The sequence below is a fragment of the Xiphophorus couchianus genome, chromosome 9, assembly GCF_001444195.1.
Source record: "Xiphophorus couchianus chromosome 9, X_couchianus-1.0, whole genome shotgun sequence".
NCBI lineage: Eukaryota > Metazoa > Chordata > Actinopteri > Cyprinodontiformes > Poeciliidae > Xiphophorus > Xiphophorus couchianus.
Genome location: NC_040236.1, coordinates 5,259,618 through 5,281,474, shown reverse-complemented (window position 1 = coordinate 5,281,474; position 21,857 = coordinate 5,259,618). Strand labels below are relative to the sequence as shown.

General features: G+C 36.3%; 2 protein-coding genes across 2 annotated transcripts; both read left to right on the top strand.

Moving 5' to 3' along the window:
- The first annotated feature begins 1,274 nt into the window (after positions 1–1,274).
- LOC114150995 (regulator of G-protein signaling 21-like) lies at positions 1,275–8,587 on the top strand. Its single transcript, XM_028027870.1, has 5 exons — positions 1,275–1,319; positions 6,908–6,990; positions 7,081–7,136; positions 7,256–7,416; positions 8,104–8,587. The coding sequence occupies exons 1-5, from the start codon at positions 1,275–1,277 to the stop codon at positions 8,287–8,289; spliced, it is 531 nt and encodes a 176-aa protein (XP_027883671.1). The 3' UTR covers positions 8,290–8,587.
- Positions 8,588–15,531: 6,944 nt separating this feature from the next.
- Positions 15,532–19,128, top strand: LOC114151226 (regulator of G-protein signaling 21-like). The gene is made up of 5 exons (XM_028028310.1): positions 15,532–15,966; positions 16,307–16,369; positions 16,667–16,731; positions 16,884–17,050; positions 17,234–19,128. The coding sequence occupies exons 1-5, from the start codon at positions 15,887–15,889 to the stop codon at positions 17,420–17,422; spliced, it is 564 nt and encodes a 187-aa protein (XP_027884111.1). The 5' UTR covers positions 15,532–15,886; the 3' UTR covers positions 17,423–19,128.
- Positions 19,129–21,857: the final 2,729 nt, after the last annotated feature.

Here is a 21,857-nt window from a genome sequence, read left to right as displayed (position 1 = left end):
AATAATCTCGCTAAGGCACTAAATTATCATCTGCTCATGAGCTTGAGCATGTCAGATGCCTATCTTTGTTCCTTCGTGCTGTCATTGGCAGGGAAATTGTTACTTGAAATTCTAAGAAGTTCAACGTGCCTGAAAACCTGTGAACAGACATTTTATAGGACATTCTTCAAAATCTTTTGTGGAGAACTTATTCAAAGTTACTTCATACTCTTATTCTTGTGAAACGAGTTTCTATTTTTAGTACTACTGACAAATTTTTTAAGACTCATTATTGCATTTTTTAGGTACACAAGCAACCATAATAACACTTAATGAACCAGAAGTTCAAAATGGTTTCATGTTCTTTATTTTGTAAATGATCCTTATTTGGGAGAAGTTATTCAGAAGTTTCTATTATTAGTAGCAGTTGGGCAACTCTTTGAAAACTAATTATTGCATTTATTTTTAGGTAGACAAACAACCATAATGACACTTAATTAAATGTTAAGTGGCATGTAATTAAATGTTTTGCAAAGCAGCATTACTTGTAAATTATGAGCACATTAAGGTTTAAGGCATTTGAATACTTATAATAATGCTAAACGTGACAGGGTTTAACGTGATAGTTAAACCCTGTCACGTTTAACATTATTATAAGTTACGTGACAGTTTAGGTGCACCTAAATTTTGTCCTGGTGCACTTAGAAAAAGAAGTTAGGCCCACCAGTGGAACTAGTAGAATAAGTTAGTCTAGAGTCCTGCTAGAACCTGTATGACAACCTGAGGTGGGGAGTGTAGCCACAAATTGTACTCAAGTAAATGTAGCTCCAGCATGTTTTCATTCAACTAAAAATAAAAATTCCTCCAAGAAATTACTCCTAAAAGCATTTTTTTCTCCAAAACGTTACTCAAGTAAAAGTAACTGAGTAAATGTATCTATTTATTGAGTTAATGTATTAATGAGTTAATGTATCTAATGTTGTCAACTCTGATGACAACATTAAGTAGGCTTAAAAATGTTGATGTTACGATTTGTTGGAAGATATGAAACAAAACAGAAAGGATCAGATACAGAAGCAATCAGAAAGGGAGCAGATACTAATCTACCTTATTCAGTAATTGGGGATCTGTGACCCTCTTGATTTTGCCAGACTTTACGTTTCTCTTGTCATTAGCTGTAAACCCATGAATTTGCAACAACAGTCCTGTACATCATGAACCATGAAATACATGTTGGCTTTGTTTCTTAAGGAAAATATTTGTGATGACACCATCCACTATTATGTTTTGGAAACATGTCGTTCAATGCCATTCATTACACTAGGGAATTCATGCGGAAGGTACAAGATGCACTATTTCTGTTTTCTGATATCTGTAGATACTTGTTCTGATCTCATTGTTCTGCTATCAGTTGTCGTCACTGTTTTCCACTACTGGATCAGCATTCATAGAAGCTTCTCAGCTTTCTGCATATTGCCGATAAATGTCGAAATTTTCAAGCTAGATGAGTAGTTGACACTGGATTGACAATGAATGAACGTGCACATCTTTTTAAAACGAAGTTATCATCCTTGTCATTGCGGTACAGTGCAAAGATCTTTAAATTTCTATATTAACTGGCCACTCTAAATAGCCTTGAGGCATAAATGTCTGGATTGTTAGTGGTTCTCAGATGTATCTCACCTGTTTTCCCACTGACCAATGGGAATTGGCACCAGAGTCCCCATAATTCTGTGACTAAAAGGCAGATACAGAAAATGTGGATGAAAATATATGATAACAAGGTAAAGCTTTGATATTTGGAATTTCTGCAGTCAATTATTCACATAAACGTTTTACAGATAAAATGAATGTGACAGAAATAGGGATTTTACTTCAAAATATAGACTGACTCAGCAAATAGGCTTACTGTTACTGTCCTTTTTTATCTTTTACATGTTTTGGAGCTGGAGGTAGAGCAGGTTTCTAATTGGTTCTATAAAAACAAATATAACTGGTTTGCTCTTTTCACAGCATGTGCGCTATGCATAGTGCCACAGCATTATGTCACGTTTATCTTGTCAATGAGGATCTGAATCCAGAAAACCAGTTCATCAACCTTGATTGCAGTGTTTGTCATTCATTGCCGTTGCCTGACTTTCACTTATGTATTATATGGATCCTGTTTTAATCAATGAAGATTTATGAAGGTTTTACAAAATTATGACTGCAACTTGTGATCCACATAAGTCACAATTCAGTCATGTGAACCAAACTTTTAATAAGAATTATAACATCTTAGTTGCTATTTTTAGACAAAAAGTGAAGGGTTTGTTCCATTCCTTGAAGTCTTTTTTTAGGCCTCTGACACATGCATTGTGGAATTTTAGCTTTTAACTTCCTGCAAACGTTATCAGCTTTGGATTGTCCTTAAGTTACCTTGGTGAGCCTGTTTCCTTTAAATGCCAGGTGTTGAAAATTGAAAAGATTTCTGCAAACTTGGTAAGTGGATGCTGCTTAAAGTATGCTTGTGTATATTCTCAGCCATCTTAGGCATATCTATCACAACAGGCCTAAGTCAAAGGAAACTGGACTCAGGAAAGCTGACTGAAAACCAGATGTTTTTAGAATAATTGGTACAAACAGGTCTTAGAACAAGATATAGAAAAAACTGTCACATTGTTAATCTAAACCAGAGTGTGAAGAGCTCCAAAATGCGACAGGATGCCCTTTTTTGGTCATGCATAGTGTCATTTGTGAAATTTTGTGTTTTTCTATTGAATAATCTTCAATTCTTTAAAGACTCAGACTAACTGACACATCAAAAGAAGTTTGTCTGGACTCCCAACTACGACAGGAACATCCCATCTGCAATATCAGTTGACCATTTAGTTGGAAGATTGAGAGGAGAAAAGCCTGTTTTTGTTTTTCAGCTTAGAACCTGTTCTTTGATATATGCATTTTTTTGTATGAATTTGGCTCTCATTTTCTCATATTAATTCATTTATTTTTGTATTTCTTTTCCTTGTTACACACATTTCCTTGTCTGAATATTTCATGCAAATATGAGAGATGGTGTTTCAGAGGGTGCACAACATAGCAACAGGCGCCATACTAACTGTTGGTGCCAGGACCAGCAGCTAAAATGGCCACAAATTGTTGATCTCTTGGCACAGCTCTTTGTTCAGTCTCTCCATATAACATTTTTTCTCAGATTTAGAGACTATAAAAATACCAGGCCTAGTGCAAGAAATAAAACCTTTGTACAATTGAATTTATTCAAGACAAATCAACTTCTATCCCTGGAAACAAGAAGCATTACTTTCTCCTAAGGCCAAATAGAAATTTTAAAAATTGCACCAAAAAATTGAATGAAAAATAAATAGCAAATCAGGAAAATAAATTGACTTTTCTTTCCAATTTCAAAGGACTTTAGAATATTTATTTCTGTGATTGTGACAGACAGTCCTAATTACAGTTTGCGGTGTAAGACTTGGATGCTGCTGCTCATGAAGCCTCCAACACACTGTTTTTAAGCAAGTCTGAATGCTACATCAATTCTGAAGATCTGTGCCAAATAGAGAACTAGTTGTATTATCTGCATAAATAGATCATTATATTAATTTATATTTAAATCACTTGAAACTAATCAGATATCCTTGCTGGGATAATAAGTTGGATATGAGAGGAAATTCAACCCACAGATGTTTAAACACAAAAGCTGCTTACCATGTATGGTGGATTCCACTCCAAATCCACTTTCCGCAACCTGTACATTAAGTGTACAGATGGAGGCAGAGGACAAGTGGATCTTGAACATTCAAGATCCAGGAATACATCAGGGAGATGGCTCAAAGAGTGAATGTTTCAAATAATGAAAACTGGAAGAGAAGAAGGTGGAGGAAGCATCAAAGGAGGAAAAACTCTTCCATGATATGAATCATGGAAGAGTCAGATAGATGACATGACCAAACTGTCATGTAGAGAGAGCAGATCAGAAGGACATCACAGATCACAACAGCACAAGATAGACCAGGAGCACCAGAGTAATAAACCCCGAGATCTATCACACCAGGGCTGCACATTGGCGCAGTTGGTAGAGTTGCCTTGCAGTGAGAAGGTCCTGGGTTCGATTCCCAGCCCAGGGTCTTTCTGCATGGAGTTTGCATGTTCTCCCTGTGCATGTGTGGTACTCCGGGTACTCCTCCCAGAGTCCAAAAACATGACTGTTAGGTTAATTGGTCCCTAGGTGTGAGTGTGTGCATGGTTGTTTGTCCTGTCTGTGCCCTGGGACAAACTGGCGACCTGTCCAGGGTGTACCCCGCCTCTTGCCCGGAACGTTAGGTGGAGATAGGCACCAGCATTCCTCCTGATCCCACTAGGGACAAGGGTGTTAGATGGATGGATCTATCACACCAGATAAGATCCCAGGTTCTGGCTTTGCAAAAAGCCTCCAGGAACAATCCAGTGTCTCACAGAAAGGAATATATAGGATGGCGTAACCAAGTGGTTGGTGTAGTTTGTATTCTACAAGAACTACCAATGTATGTATGCATGAGCACAGTTACACATTTCCTGTTTTAGGAAATAATGAATGTTAGGTCAGCCTCAATAGACTATCATCTCATTTTTTAGATGATGTAAAAATAAGATATAATTTAAGTTTAAAACAAAAACATGAGCTCAATGAATGTTTTCACAATGACATCATGTGCCCTAAGTGATTTGCATTCTCTGAATTTTCCCATGTACATGTGTAAAAGTACTGTTCTGTCAAGCGTGCAAAATAAAGGGCGTTGGTTCATGAAATGTGCAGTCCACAGTCTCATGTATACATCCGCTGTTGCTCCTGTTTCTCTAGAGGGGAAAATTTGAAATAAACCCACCAGCCTTCCTCTAACCACAAACTTACTATACCTGGCCGTAAAGTCCCCTGAGGGTATTCTTAAAAACTAAACACACACCGTGTGTCTTTCAATTTTCATTTGTCCTAACCTAAGATAATCTCAGTTCACACTCTAACCCTAAACCTAACCCCTGACCCAAAAACAGCACTTTTGCTTTTTCTTTTTCTTTTCTTTTCTTTTCTTGTGTAGGCTTATGTGACTACCCTATAAGGAGCAGTCAGTCTCCACAACATAGTATATGCTAGGAAAATGGTCCTTATGCTTTATGGTTCTTAAACTGTATCAAATACAAGGCCACACACACACACAAAACACCCACCAAAAAACACAAACTCAAATTTTTCAGAAATAAAGTTTTTGTGTCATAAAGCAACAGAAGATGGAATCTGTAATCTTGATCCAGTGCAGAGTTTTAATCATTTCAAGCATATGAACAGCACCTGTCCTACATTGAACTAATGAATTACTTATTTGATTTTGGAGATTCAGTCTTTCTCACAAAGCCAATAAAATCAGATAATTATAAAAACTGATTAAGTGTCCCTTGGTGCAGGAATTTTTATCAAACTAAAGTAAGCATTTTTTATGATTACAACTCTTTAGGTCATGCTTTGAGGCTTTGAGGCTTTGAGGAGGAAGACAACAGCTCATGCATTGAGTAGTAAAGAATGATGCATTTTATGAAAAACTCACAGAACTTGACGGAAAAGACAGGATTCAAGGTGACAGCATCAATATAACTTAAGTATCCAGCAGTGAGTGAATGAAGCCAATTAGTTTAAATGTGATTATGGATAACAAAAGGCAGAGGAGCTGGGGGAGATTGCAAGTGAGAACTGAGGAAAGGCAGAATAACTAAGAAACACAGAAGGAATCTTAACTAATCTGGAAAATATAACAATGAATACTGAAAAATACACTTAATTAGGCCAGGGGGACACGGGGAAATCAATTAATAAAGAAAGTTGAACTTTGGCACATAATGAACTATTAATCACACAAAAATAAAATGAGAAAATCCACTCAAAATGAGACATTGGTAACACTAAAATAACCTACACAAAACATAAGAGAGAACCAAAACACAAACACCCAAAGATCATGACACTATTAAACTCTATTACAAATAAAATGTAAAATCTGCATTTTGTACTGTTTGAGAAAGATTCTCCAATCTACACCAAGAACCAACTTTTACACAGAACATAGTGCAGCATAGCTGCAAACATTTTCAATCAACTTCCATCCAGGATTCAGCAGGAAGACTGAAACTCCTCTGTAATTACTCCCTGTCTCACTTCTGGTCATCAGTGCCAGCCAGATGTCACGCTTCGATGACAAAGACATCAGAAGGTAAAAATTCTAATTTGATCTGATCCTCCCACTAATCACAATCATGAGATTCACCACCTTTCACACTGTCATAGTCCCAGCCATATGGTTACTGCACTGGAACTGGAAATGAGGCTTCCCTAGCAGGAACATCTCGCTCTTATGAACACACTTCATAAACCTTCTAAAAGTGATTTATGTATCTTGTCTATATCAATTTTCTTTTAAATTTAGACATTTCGAGCCTCGTCTTGGTTCTTTGTTCTCATTATTTTCTCAAATATCTGAGTCAAATATTAATCTTTCCTTACTGGAATTTTACAGCCGTGACTCAGTAACAACAGCCGCTAAGTCGAATCCGTAGTCGTCCAGTTATCTGAAAGGTATTTTTTACTTGCACCAGCAGGCCCTCAACGTCACAGGTGTTTCACTACAGCTGTCGAGTTAAAACCCAGCTCAGGGGAAACTAAGCACCATTTACTTATACCACATCAGACCATCTGATCTTATCCTAAGACAATACCAGTGATGTTATAATGCCCAAGCTTCTGTTTTCCAAGATTCGGTTTAGCGATATAAAGGATTTATTTCCAAATATACAACGACCGAGAAGGTAAGCCAGACAGTATGATACTGACTATGATAATGCATAATGTTTTTCTCATTGTTAGTTATTATTTTGCATAGATTTAATTTGATTTGTGTGACAGGGGGAGAAACGAAGGGGGAGAAACTACAACACATGGTCCTCAGGTCAAAAATCAAATGATGAAGCTTGTCCTTCAAACCTCAGGTAGTGGTTTTCTAAGTATTTATTATTTCTGTTAGTAACATAGTTTGTGTTCATGGCAGTAAAGATCTATAAAAAATATGTTTGCTTCAGCTGGAAGACTGACCATAAACTTGAACTATCTCTGGAAAAATGGCTAAAAGATAAAAGTAAGACATTCTAACTTTTCACAAAATGTACCGTTACAATCCTCCCAAACACTTTCAAAAATTAAGGAATTACATAAGATACTGAACAATTTTTGAGTTTAACCTGTACTTTTCCAAAGGGTACAGAGCAGCATTCCGGTCTTTCCTGGAGTCTGAGTTCAGTGAGGAAAACATTGATTTCTGGCTCGCATGTGAAGACTTTAAGTCATCTTCAGATAACCTGAAATGGAGAGCTGAGGAGATCTATGAGGAGTTTGTCAAACCTACAGCATGCAGAGAGGTCAGTTTCATACTGTACGACAAGAAGAGGAGTGACCTTCTTGGCCAGGAGTGGGCTCACTGTCATTTTCATTGCCATTTAAATAAATCTTACATTACATTTTAAATGTTAGAAAATGTTTAGATATATTTCCCAGCATATGTCTTGGCTGTCATTTATTTGTGATTCTATTCACAATCTTTTACTTCTGAGCCAAATGGTTAGTTTTTTATGCTTCACATTTTAGGCATTTGTCTTTTAGAATCAGCTTTTATATACATTTCTTGTTTTATAAAGTGAAAACAAAAGAAATAAAATGGTAAAAACAGTCACACATTTTAGTTGAGACAAATAAAAAGAAGCAGTGTCTTCACATCAAACAATTAGACAAACACTCGCTTTAGTATATGTTCACAGCGCAGTTGAAAAATTCTGACAATAATTTGCTCAGTGTTGTTAGTTCTAAATAAAAACAACGCTTAAAAAGACACACCTTTCTCAGAAAATTTTAGGGCCACTCAGCTTTCTGTATAATTTTGTTGGGAATAAAGATAAAGAGCTTTTCTTTAACCCTTCATAGAGCTTTTATTCATGAGACATTTTTTTTTACTGCCAGATTAAGTCATTGATCATTTTACCACCTTATCATAGCTGCACTTATCAATTGCACATTCAAAATTTAAACTTTCTTCCTCTTTTCTCTATTAGATTAATGTAGACCACAGAGTCAGAGAGAAGATCCAGGAGTCGTTGGAGAAGCCGAGTCATTGCTGCTTTGATGAGGCCCAGAAACATGTCTACCTCCTGATGCTAAGAGACTCTTGTCCCAGATTCCTTCACTCAGATGCTTACCTGAGTTTGAAGCGCAAATCTAGGACCCATTGGTATATTTAGGAAAAAAATGGGTACTGTTCCCATTTCAGGTGAAAACACTACAACTCAAGTGTCAGGGTACATTAACAAGAAGTGTGTACAACCTAAAAATGTTTTATGTTTGTAAGAATATAAAGTCATTGAAAAGAACAGCTGAAAGAGAGAGGAGTTGTGTGATGGTGATGTGCATTGAAGGACAACGACGTGCATGTTTATGCTTGTTCAGGGTTGCTTGAAGTGCTGCATGTGTTGCTTGAAAGTCTAAGTACGTCAGGAGAGATTATGGAGAATAATAAAAGATGAACAACTGTAAACAATGGCACGACATTCCTTTGTTTTTTTAAATGAGGGATTGTTTACTTTTACAGTTTATTTCTTAATGTTGATTTTTTTTTTTCCTTTTTTTGGACACAGACTATTGAAATTCCAGCAGAGATTGGGACTTGAGTTTCAGTCAAATGGCATGAAGTTGTAAGCACAAGAACTTAAGACTGACCTGAAACAATGATCTGGGATTTCAGTCTTATAATTAATATTTATTTCATAATTACTAGTGAAAATATTTCAGAAAATGTACCTTTTAATAGATGGTTCCTGCTCCTCGCTGTTGTCATGGTGCATACAAAAAAATGGTTGCCATGGTAATGTTACACATTGAGCATGAGCTCAATAGTCAAGTCAAGTCAAGTTTATTTTATAGCACATTTCAGCAACGAGGAAGTTCAAACAGCTTTACACCATAAAAACATAATACAGTAACTAATTATAAAACAGCAATAAAAATTACATTTAGTCAACTCAACACCTCCAAAGCCATCATATTGATATATCTTCCAGTTATTATGATTCATAGGCAACTCTAAACAGGTGAGTGTTTAGTCTGGATTTAGAGGAACTCAGTGTTTCAGCTGTTTTGCAGTTTTCTGAATGCATTTAAGGACAGATTAAGCATAATTATGTATTGTTAACAATACATAAAATCTAAAGTAGTTAGCTGCAGCTTCTAAGTTAATTTGTTTTAATTCAATGTTCACAGTAAGATAACTTTGGCTAAGATGCGCTCATTTTTGTATAAAAGGGTGAGTTTGATTTGTTAGGCAGAAAATAATGGGCTGTGGGAGATTAATAATTCAAACTAAACTTTAAAGTAGATCACTTTGCATCTTTAAAAAATAATAATTTAACTTACTTTCATTTTATTCTTTTGCAAGTAAGGGAGAGTAATTTAAAAAAACAAAAGCCTCCAAGTTCTTCAAAAATAAAACTGATTCTATTCCAGAAATTAAATATTCTCTCTTTATTCATTCACAATCTTGGACCTTGTTCTTAATATTTTTTATGATGTCCTATTATAATTACTGTGCAGACATGAAAACAACACCTTTAAGTGTAGATTTAGTAAATGATTTCCAAATATTTTTTGCTAATCTATTGAATTACAGTGAGGAGAAAAGAACCTTTAAACAAGTTTTGATGCTCTAGTAAACTACTGGATACTTTGAATATAAGGATTAATGTGTGTCCACTATGTAAATATAAAAACAATAATGTTCTTTCAAAGTGAAAAAACTTCCTGTTATATTAATCTAGAAACTTGACATTTACTGGTAAGCTAAGAGGGAGTTCACAACCGGTTGTCTTTTTTACATGTCAAATTGAATCCTCAAAACATGAAAAAGTTAAATGTTTGTCTTCTACATTAATTGTATTGATGATGATTAGAGTTGATAATCAAGCCAAGGTTCAGGCAGCTAGACAGTATCCATTTAAAGTTAAAATGTTAACTATAAATAATAGAAACTTGCGATTTGACTTCAACTTGAAATCACTTGTTACATTCTGTAACTACACTATTGTGTTGATTTTTATTTATTCTCTATGAGTGTCTGCTTTTGCATATTTCCCCAGTGGTCATAATTTCTATATGAATAAATGACTAAGTGCAGACTTAGAGATGCTCAGGAACCACAAAATAGGAGAAGAGTTTCCACTTCTCAGAACAAAGATTCTGTCTTTGGTCTTATGCCTGATACGTTCTCTAATTGGGTTCAGGGATGATTCCATACACAAGTTACAGGGTTTACCAAACTGGAAAAAAAAGCAATCCCTCTGTGACCTTTAATCATACTCCGTTCTGAACAAGGCTTTCTTCCGAAAAAATGAGCCTAAAAAGGAATACTGAGGCAGCTAAAAATAAGCCAGCAGCTTAAACGACAACACTGCTGGAGTCATCAGACAACCTGAAGCGTAACAGTCAGAATATACTGCCTTGTTAGGGGAATAATCTCATCACCGCACAGACAATGATGGGTCAGAAATACAAGTGCTTAACTTAGAAAAAGAGACAGTGTCGGGAGTTAGGAAGAAATAAAGGGTCTTTGGTTTAAACAAGTTTTTAAAAAACTCAGAATATTTAAAGAATTTGCTTTTATATAACTTATCAGCTGCACACATTTATCTTAAATGTTCTGTTTACCCTCTAACTCAAAGTGAGATAACTTTTCATTCTCATAAATAATTCAAAAAGCTAAAATACTTAAAATGTCAGCATAGAATGAAAGCAAGAAATGGCAGATAGTTAGAGGATTTGATTGTAAAATATATTTTAAAAAACACCACTTAACATTATCTATCTTACAGTTACAGCTTAACATTAAAATACAATATGCATATTTGCCTTGGAAAAAGAAGTCCACTTATTTAACATCCATATTAAAATATTTTTCTCTTATTTGAAAGACATATATAACTGTATTCTGAGCTAAACCTAACTAAATATGTTTATTTTATATAATATGTCCCAACTCAACTTATTTATTTTGAACACTGCATCAGTTTTGCTTATTAAGATTGCAAAGAGTGAGTGCAATCTCACTTTTTGCAAGTAAGAGCATCAAACATTGCAACAGCAAACATTAAAGCCTGCTCTAAAGGCAATATGTAAGTTGTACCTGCTTTAACAAAACCAGAGAGTCTGACTCTTTAGAAATGACGCTGGGTTGCATTTTAGGCTCTTAGATGAGAGGAGACATACTTGCTGTCCTGGTAAAAAATAATGTTATTTGCTAATTTTAACAATCCAGTATCATGAGAACCAGCACGTTCTCTCTGAAAAGAAAGTTTTAAAGACAAGCTACATATTATTTATACTGATTTTGGTGCAAAATCTTCACTATTTCAGCATAAAGCATAAAATCCATAAAATCTACCACAAGCCCAGAAATGCTCTAGAAGACAAGACCTTTGTTTTAAGAGTTTCTGTCTCTGTCATTACACCAGAAACTAATAGCATGTTTTCAATTTTGGAAAAAGAAAAACACACCTCTGTCCCAACACAGCCAGTGGAGTTTCGACATTTGCATCACTGTTTACGCACCGTATTGCCAGTAATGTTTGAATGTCATTCGAGACAAGACTTTTTTCTATCCTGAATTGCATGTGTGCTAAGGTTTATACATTCATGAGACATTATTGATTATGACAAAACATGCAGCTTTGTTAAAATCATAGTTTACAAAAAAAAAACAACATTGTGTTTCATGGCTGAAGTGAAACTGGTCCAATCTGAAATCACAAACTCAGTGTTCTTGTCTGCTGCATGCTGAAAGTTTGTAGGACATTCATTCCGTTTATGACTACTGGATTAAAAACTGGCAATGTCCAAAATAAATAAGTGTTTTAATGGACAGTTATTTATGAGCGGCAGAATTTATTTCAAAGCTCTACGTCAGTAAACGTGAGTGCACTGGGGCGTCAGGGGTTGTTCCTGCTAAATCACACAGTTCTCGGATCTCCATTACACGGCTTGCTGTTCCTCACACACAAGCTGCCACTGTTTTCTCTTTGCCCAGTTCTGTTACCATGGTAGCTAAAAGGAAGTGAGTACTGTCAATGGCATTGTGTTACAGTTGTCCCAGTTGTGACTTATCAAAGTGCTAGAAATCCTAAATGAATCTATATCCACATGAGGTGTAACACTTTTGTGTAAATGTGCAATCAATTCAATATTTAGCATCTCTATGTAACGGCTCACTGCTTACAGCCATGTTTGGGCAAAAGAGGGAAAGCAGCATCAGTGAAGCCAAACTAAAGGACAGGCTGTAATAGAGCACATATTTCAATAGGGCTTTTTCAATGGTAATTGCCTTCAAAATGTAAAAAAAAGAAAAAAAAAGCACATTTACAAATGGACTACATAACAATAAATGTAATGGATGAGAATTAATATTAATACCAGAAAAAACAACTTAATCTTCTTGTGTAAAATTTCATCAGGGAAGTCAAAGGCTGAATGCACAACTTCCTGTTTTCTTTCAAGCAATAGAATGAAACGGACTGAAGCACATGTTTTAACTTACAAGAATTTCATGAACAAATGGACGACTAACTTACTCATTAGAAAAACTAAGTATTACCTCCCTGATTTCACAAGACGAATGAGGGAATTAGTAGCCAGGTGCCTTCAAGTGCATTTGATTAATTTATCATCAGTAACTGTGAAAACGTTTATAAAAATAGACTATTTGTCAATTTGTTGGTCAGGCACATGCACATTTGTGTGAATACAATCCAAAAAAGAGAAAAGCAATTATTGCAGCATGTGAACCTGAGACTTGTAAGGTAGTTCCCATAAAGCTTGAAGTACTATCATGCCGATATTCCAAAGAGTGAATAGCTCGATCAGTTCACCCTAAGGTGGGAGTGTCGATTGTTCAGAGAAACTACCAAAACCCCATAACTCTATCTCCTATGCTGCAGGCATAAATTGGCATGTTCAGTGTGTGCTAGCATTCAGGAAGCGGTAAGTGCTGTGGCCACTAGCAAACCCAATCTCATTCTTAGGTTATGTAATAGCAGAGCTTAGCAAGCAGTCATGCAACCTCAAACATGCTAAAATTTGTTTTAGCATGTCTCAAAAGAAATTATTTAAACAAAATATATTTCTAATCTCTAAAATTGTGGGCTGAATAAACTGAGTTTCTAAAATTTGAAAGTTGTCTGCTTTATCTCTTTACTGTAGAGATTTTTAGTTAATAGCGGTATGACAGGCTGCAACACTACTCTCCACTGAGTCTCAAGCAAGCAGAACTGGTTGTCGTTCAAGTAAAGCCACTGAGCAAGCCTAAAATCTCAAAATTTCACAGTTGTATCAGTGGAAGTTCTTTCCTCATTATATAGACTTATTGTCCACTTTATACTGGACACGTGCTCAATTTCTTTTCAACAAAAGAGTGAATCAGCCAATCACCTAACTCATCTAGAATGCCAGCATTCACAGTCCACATTCCTAAAGAAGTAGTTTTTCAAAGGTGTTCCATGTAGCGAGTTGTATGGGTTCCTGAAACACTTGAAAGGGTTGGAAGGGTTTTTGAATTGAAAATGTTGCTTATTTTGACAATATATTGTTGTTGATTAAATATGGTTAATGGTTTTTAAGTACAGATCCTGCTATTAATTCAATGAAATTGTTTTTTATCAAGTCTCACCACTAGAAATTTTTTTTATTGAAAATGTGGTTTAAAAATGTGGTAGACCACTGGTTTTGATATAACTAAGGGGGCTTGGCCTGTTGTGTGTTCACATAGGGACTGGCTAGTTTGAGAATTATTTTCCCATGATAAATTAAATCATAATTTGCTTGCTTTTTGTGCTTACTCTGGTTATAGTTGTTTAAAATGTAAAAATTGTCAATGATTTAAAATATAGAATCATGTTAAATAAAGGAAACACATAAACAACTCTAAAAAGTGGCAAATACTTTTCTAACAGTACTGGTGTTGACAACAATGGCTTTATTGGAGGCTGAGAAATTACTACTTGTTAGCTGATGGATGACATTCAGTAGCCAAAACTCAAAGGGTTATGGCAAATGCAAAATTGTTTACAACCAGTCATCATCCTGCACTAGGTCAGGAAAAGGTTTTAGAGGTCATAATGCATTTAATGTCATCTCCAGAGAGATTTGTGGACATCCTGCAGCAGTATTTTTACACTGAGAAAAGATGAATGCTTTTCATGTGAAAATTAAGTAACATATTAGCTGTGAAACTATCCTTTTTTATTTCACTACTTTGCTATTTGTACACGAGAAATGTATCACTAACCAAACACATATTAAAGTGGTTTCCATTTTCCAGAAAACCTCTTTACTTTCTCAAACTAAATCAAATACACAGCAATCGGATGTTTGATGCATTGTACTTAAATGCTTTCCAGGATAACGTCTGTATTTCTACAGGACAACATGCAGTTCATGATGAAATGTCGACACGTAAATTCCCAACACTGTGTTTCAGTTTTCAGTATCTGCTAAGGCACAAGCCAAAGTGTCTGGGACTGATCACAGCTGATCTGAAGACAACCTCAAACGTCAGCGGTCAGCACCACAAATGCTAATATCAGTTATAGCTAGCCTCATGCCAAGACGCTGTCCAGTTCACTTCAAGTTCCCACACAGCAAGTGGATTTCTGGCACTGACTCTGAGTCTCTTTACTCCTGTCAGCTCCCAATTTGTTGAATTGCTAACAGGGTGAACTGATAAATATCTGTGCTCTTTCAAGTAAAAAAGAATCTGCTTCCTTTGGCAAAATCATTCATGCTTGTCTAGATATTTAGATGCTAAAGTTTCTTTGCTTTGAAGGATATCATTATTACAGATAAGGCTGTTGGTGCATTTTGTTGTATGAATGTTTTTTATTGCTCTGTTATTTTATGCTAGTGCTATTGTTTTCTGTTTTGTTGGTGCTCTGTTTTTTTGTTGGTCTCTGCCGTGTTGGTCCACGAGTATTTTTTCTATTCTCACCACAATTTTAAAGATTTCAGTTTGTCCAAGCTAAACATTTTAGACACCAACTTGGTGGTTTCCAAATGAGACTGGTCACAATGTGACGTCCTGGCCGTCTCTCTTACTTCCTGTCCCTTTGCTCGGTCTCTGTTGCAATCACTCTGGTGTTTCCTCTTTCTTACAAAAGGCTGTGACCTCACATTGCATGTTTTTTTGTTTTGTTTTTTTGCAAATTCTTTCTTTTTTGTGGGATAAATGAAGATGTAAGTTTCTTGCTGTGTAATTTGTTGTGAAGAACAGCCTTTCCATTTGCGTTATCATGAGATCAGAAGTTAGTCTCATCTCATGAGCTGCTTAACATACTGCACGAGATGGTTGGAAATTTGCCTATCACACTCTCTGTTGCTGTCATTTGCATCTGCGCAGCCAGACTAAAAATAATTCAAACACTGCATGCTTTCAGCCTAAGAGACTGCTGTTTGTTTGGTTAGACCAGCAAGGAGGAGAGTCTGAAAAGCAACAGCAGACGGGAAAGGAGAAGAATCAGCGAGACATAATAGGGAGGAAGGCATCAGGAGGAGGAAGGCATTCAGGCACTGCATGTGTTGTTTCGAACTGTGAAGTAGGAGGAGAAGCTCAGCAGGCGGGAGGAGGAGGAAGGGGTACTTCCTCTTTAGTCTGAGTAGAGCTGCTGAGGTATCCCAGCAGCCCCAGGCTGTGGCGACAGGAAACCTTCGTATAAAAAGCTGCATCGCAGGGGGAACCCTCCTGAGTACCTCTTAGACACAGCATGACCAGGACCAAGAGCCTGAGAGTGTGGACCTAACAAAACAATGCCCAGCATAAAAGCCAAACCACCCAGCACTCATCACTTCATCATGGACCGAGATGACAGGAACAGAAACAACACGCTGTAAGTACTTTTAAAATGGGATGTGTTGTAGATATGCTGCCTTGGTAATATTTTAAGATATTTGTTAACCACATGATTTATCTGAAAGATTTTGATTTGTTTTAACTCTTGATTAACTTGTTAACGCTGGAAAAATATGAAATTTTAGAAAAACAGGGAATGGTAATAAAATACGTCTTTTTGGAGGACAAAATAACATTGTGATTACATTTTGAATGTTAAGTTCTTTCTTTTTATTTACTTACATTCTCTTCATGCTTTCACACACACTCACTAGAGAATTATTTAAGAACAGCAAATCAGTGAAGGATGAACTCATGTATTTCTTATTTCTACACAGTGGAAAGAACTTTATGTGTCGACTCCAGTGCATGTTCTCACAGACGCCTCAATGCTCAGAGAGGTGAGGAATCTTATATACTGTTTTGCATACATTTCAGTTTTAAAAGAGCCGGCCTGCTACAACCATCTCCATCTATGGCATCACGAAAGGATTCAAATGATCTAGCGGCACAGTGTTTGCTTTGGAACGATATATGCTAGTGCCAGCTAATCCCAGGGTTCAACATTTCTGTATGAACTTGATCACATCTGCAAAGGCCTTCTTGGCCTAAATGCCTCAGAGCCTTTTCTGTCCTTGTAGATTTACTTCACTCAAATTTGATTCTGGTTAAGTAATCCAACTTGTTTTCTCTCCCAGCGGGCTAAGTTTAGAAGACACCCAACAATGGTCACAGTCTCTGGAAAGGCTTCTTGAATCTAAATGTAAGTTGTTTTCCTCTTCGGAATTAAAATGCTGCTAAGGCAGTAAATTAGGTTAAAGAAAATGAAAGTAACTGACTTATAGAACAGTTCAAAAGAAATGCTATTTGTGCCTTAAGTGTGGCTAAGCCTGCTGTTGTTTGTTCCTCCGTCAGATGGACTGGCCACCTTTCGTAACTTCCTCAAATCAGAATATAGTGATGAGAATATTGAATTTTGGCTCACTTGTGAGGACTACAAGAAGATTAAGTCTTCATTTAAATTGTCCTCGAGAGCTAAGAAGATTTATGAGCAGTTCATCAAAGCAGAATCACCTAAAGAGGTAAAGCAAGTTGGGAGATGTCTTTCCATTCAGACACACACGCCCACACGCACCCATACAGTTTCTGTTTTACATTTTAAGCTCTATGTGCTAGTGAAAAAAACAGCAGCTCAAATGTTGAATCTCCCATCTCTCACTCTTGGCTCAAATCCCCCTCATACCTATCTGTGTGCCTCATTCCAGATCAACATTGACTATCACACTCGAGAGCAGATCAAAAGAAACGTCAAGACTCCCACCATGCACTGCTTTGACGAAGCTCAGAAGATAGTTTACGGGCTGATGGAAAGAGACTCGTACCCGCGGTTCCTCCGCTCGGACATTTATAGAACACTCCTGGAAAGCCTCGCTACTGACGCCACAACGGGATGAAAGCACGGTCAGGAGGAGAGAGGAAGGAGAAGAAAACCCATAACTGGAATCTTTGAGGCTCCTTCAGGCGGAGGAACTGAAAACGAAAAGGAAGGAGGGTCATCCAGTGTGGAACTAGGACACAATCAGCGGCCCGCGCACATCGGCGATGCCACTCCTGCTCTACACTAATTAAGGAGCGGATCCCTACATTTAGCACCACACACCTGAAGACTTTTTCTGAAGCAAATTTTCCCAATAATGACCCCCTAGACCCTGTTGTCACAGGATGAAGACTGTGCAGGACAACTGGACGCCTTTCGCTGTGAACGAATTAGTAAGGTGACGGACTTCTGCAACAGTAAAGCTGCAACATATGCAAAGAATGCACTAGTTGCCTTCTGGCCTTCTTTGGAGAGGTGTTTCCTGTGCAGATAGAAGATAAAAGATACAACAGTCACAACTGCTTAACTCCCACTCTCTCACTTGTGTATGTTAGAGAGGGGAAAAAAAGAGACACAAAGTGAAATAAAAAAAGTAGAATTTTATTATGGCACTTAAATATCATTTACTCAGAATAAGCTGTAGCCAAAGAGCTGGTCAATAAATCAGAGCACTAAGAGACAGAAAATTCATCGCAGGCTGAGGATTTAATAATGATCTGTCCTTAAAATAGAGAACTATTTTAAAGCATCTTTATTTCTTTAATCTAAATTGGGTTAGAAATGCATGTATATTTTTTATTCAAAGGTGGCCCATAGAGAAGTTTTTTGTCCCCTTTTTTCCCCTTTTCTTTTAACTTCTTTAGCATTGATTATTGTCAGAATATCTTTTGCAAGTATTGTCTTTAAACTGATATGTACAAAGAAAACAAAATCATGCACACTTTCTAAACTTCTTTGTGGAATCTTGACAAATAGTTGCATAACTGAAACCAAGAACTTCCCATTTTGAGACAGCCTACGTCACATTTAATTCGTCACTTGGTCAATGGCTTGCCAAAACTCAAACCGACATCTTACAGCACCGAAGCATAATGAGTTTTGCATTTGATAATAGAATTAGGACTACTATTACACAGCATGAAAATGTGGTTAAACCTATATATTCTGGGACTGGGCCTTATTACTGATTGTCAAAGCATGAATAAGAGTGAATAAATGCTTGTTAGGAGTTTAATAGTTAAATTAACTTAAAATTTTAACATTGTATTATTTATTGCTTACTGTTCTGTCACAACTTGAGTGCAAAGTTTGTTGTAGAGTTGAAGTGCTTCTTTAACTGCTGGTGGATTTAAATGATATTAAATTATTTGAACCGCTTCAAAAAAAGAGAAGACTTTATTTTCCTGAATCACATGGATTTAATCTCGTCATCCTGACCTTTTTCAGTCCTAAATATATTCAAAGAAGACAGCACACTTTTGGAAAAAGGCTGATCTTAAAAGATTGCGCCATAAGCTCAAGTGATGTTGGCACATAACAGTCTGTGGTATTGCACAATAATACGTCATAGAAGCATAAAAAAAAAAGTCAGCAGTTTTTATGAACATGTGCTAAATGCTTATGAGTCTCTTTAATTTAAATATTTAATTCATTTTATTTAAAGTTTCACGCATTGTTTATGTTGGAAATTATGAAAATTATAATAAGAAATCGAAAGAAGTAGTGGTAGTTTAAAAATCCAACTTCTTTCAAATGAGCACAGATATTACAGTTTTTTGTTTCCTTGTTTTTTTTACTAAAAATAATGACCAAGAACAATACCTTTTCAATAAATCCAACAGGGGTGGTTAGTGTTCCCCTACTGCTTTGTGGTCTGAAGTCAATGAAAAGCATTTTTGACACACAAGTGACATGTGGATTTGACAAACCGGAAGGCTTGGACTTCCAGTTTCTTGAGAAATCAAGAGGTGAGAGAAATGAGATCTTCTCCATTTTATTTTGTGCCATCCTTTTGTCTGCAGGCCCAAATGTGTCTAAGTGCAACAGAGATTTGACCTTGGGTAAACAAACTATTGCGAGTTCACCAAACTTTGTTATTCAGCTTGTAGTAGAAACAACAGATTTTACTACACTTTGAGTGTTCCGAGAATTTTCACAATTTGTTTTCAATCACTATCACAGATTTTATGTAACTTATAATGTAATACATATGTAAGAATTGCAAGGAAAACCATAAATGATAAGACAATGTTTAAAAAAAAAACTAACATTTGTTCGGTTTTGCCCCGTGTAGTGAGCTTTTCCATTATGTGCTCTGTTCTTCGCTATTATGGGCAGGACTTGATCACTCAGCAGATGTGGTCAACGCTCTGCTTATGTTTGCAGCAACACTCAACAATGGAGAATTTCAAGGTTCTGGTTCTCAAACCCAGATACTTAATTTTGTCTCATAGAAATTCATTGCTTGCCCAAACATAGCAATATAGACTCAGATCAGCTGAGTATTTATTTATATAAATATAATTTTTATAATTTTTTAAATGTCCAACCTTTTCAATTTAGCTAGTGCAGTAAAAAGATGTAAACAAATAGCCACGTTGGAACTTTTTCATTGTTTATTTATTTCTCTAAAACCAAAGGAAAACTAAAATTCACATCACGAGCTAATATTATGCAGCTCCGGTGTTTCCTACTGTCGGCTCAAAACTGCAGCCCCATCAGCATTGCTATATCATTCATGCTAAAATAACTCATAATTGCTCCTCCATACTGAACAGCTCTCTGATAGCAGACAGCATGTCCACAGTCCACAGCTAAACTCTAATGTTGTTTGGAGTCTTCAGTGATGTAAATCATGAGCCAATCAATGAATCCACCCAGCTGTCTATCAAATCACTTTGGTGCCATACCTGGCACAGTCCTGCTAGTACTAACTCTGCAGCACCATGAAGACCAAGAAACATGGCAAACAGGTCTGTTATAAAGGACAATTAGGTTGGAAAACAATGTTTTGGAGCTTTAAACATCTCAGAGTGCAGCAAACGGTAGAAGGTGTGTCCTCTGGTCAGATGACAACCAGTTAAAAAATTATTTTGGCCTTCATAAATTACGCATCACTCCACAATTATATGCCATTTTGTAATGTTGTATCACGTAAAGTATAGTAAGTAATAAAATACATTAAATACATTAAGGTGACAAAATGTAAGAAGGTTCAAAGGTTGTGAATCATTTGTAGCACACAGTAACTGCCTCTGAAGTTCCCATAAAGATATGATCATCTTTACAAACAGAGGACATTGAAGCACAAGAGAAAAGGTGAAGCTGACGTATTTGAAGTTAGTGTACAGGGTAACAGCCACTCAAAACTTCTCAATGAGGCAATGATGGCACAGAAAACTCACAAAATAAGGTACATTTGATGAGATCTTACATCTCGTGTGTAAACCCGATGCCGGAAGTTCAAGCAATACAAAATGTACCAGCAAAAGCACAAGACACTGAAGCTTTTTGTTATTCTAAAGAGACTGCTGTGACAGAATCCTAACATTGGAATATTGGAAAAAGTGTTGAGACATTACCCACTTGACTTTTTCTTTTACTTCTGAAAGATAAATTGCAGGAGGTAATCATCCTAGTGCTTGCTGATTGCCTCAAAAAATGTTTGACTCTGCAGCAGTATGCTTTATGGGTTGTGAATTATTAAACTGACCCCGTCCAACAGTCTTGTCTCTTTCGTGTTCTTATTTTACAAGTAGACAAATCGATCTTTTGACTTCATACAGGTTTGTCATTAAACAGGGACAATACTTCCAGTATCAGATCAAACTATAAAGTAAAAGTGCTGCAAATGTTGCACATAAATTCCATTTTAAAAAGAAAAAGCTCTACATTCTTCACTCTTTGTCACTTATGGAGGTGTGGCCAAGATGGCCACAGATAAATCCTCCCTAATGTGTTTTAATCTTCTTTCATATTTTTCACTGGTAATTATGGTTTAAAGTAGCTGTCTGTAGAAGTGGGAGGTGCAAGTTTCCCTCTTTAATGCGCTCATTGTGCCTACCATCACGCACACTCACTGTTCAAGTTGCAAGTGAACATTGAGCAATTTTGGCCTCATAATTGACTACATCACTTCATTTTTCCACAGAAACACCAAAAATATTTAGAAGGCTTAAACTCTTAAGACAACTTTAACATTAATCTTGAAAGTTTGTGTAATGATTTTAAAAATATTCCTTTTTTGATTAAACATACCAGGAACATCCGTGTTTACATTCTGTGTCAATGGCAGATTTTTCCATCCAGGATTAAAGACAATTGTAAATGGAAAATGCAAATTTGTGTGCTTTCCACTCACAGCCACCATGCAAATATTGAGGATAAAGTACTTCAAAAAATACAGGAAGAAAAAAAAAGTGGTGACAACAGGACAGATGGAAAATATTGCATGCTCATATGTAATCTACACATGCAGCCATGTTTATTTGCATCTATGTTTTCATTCATTC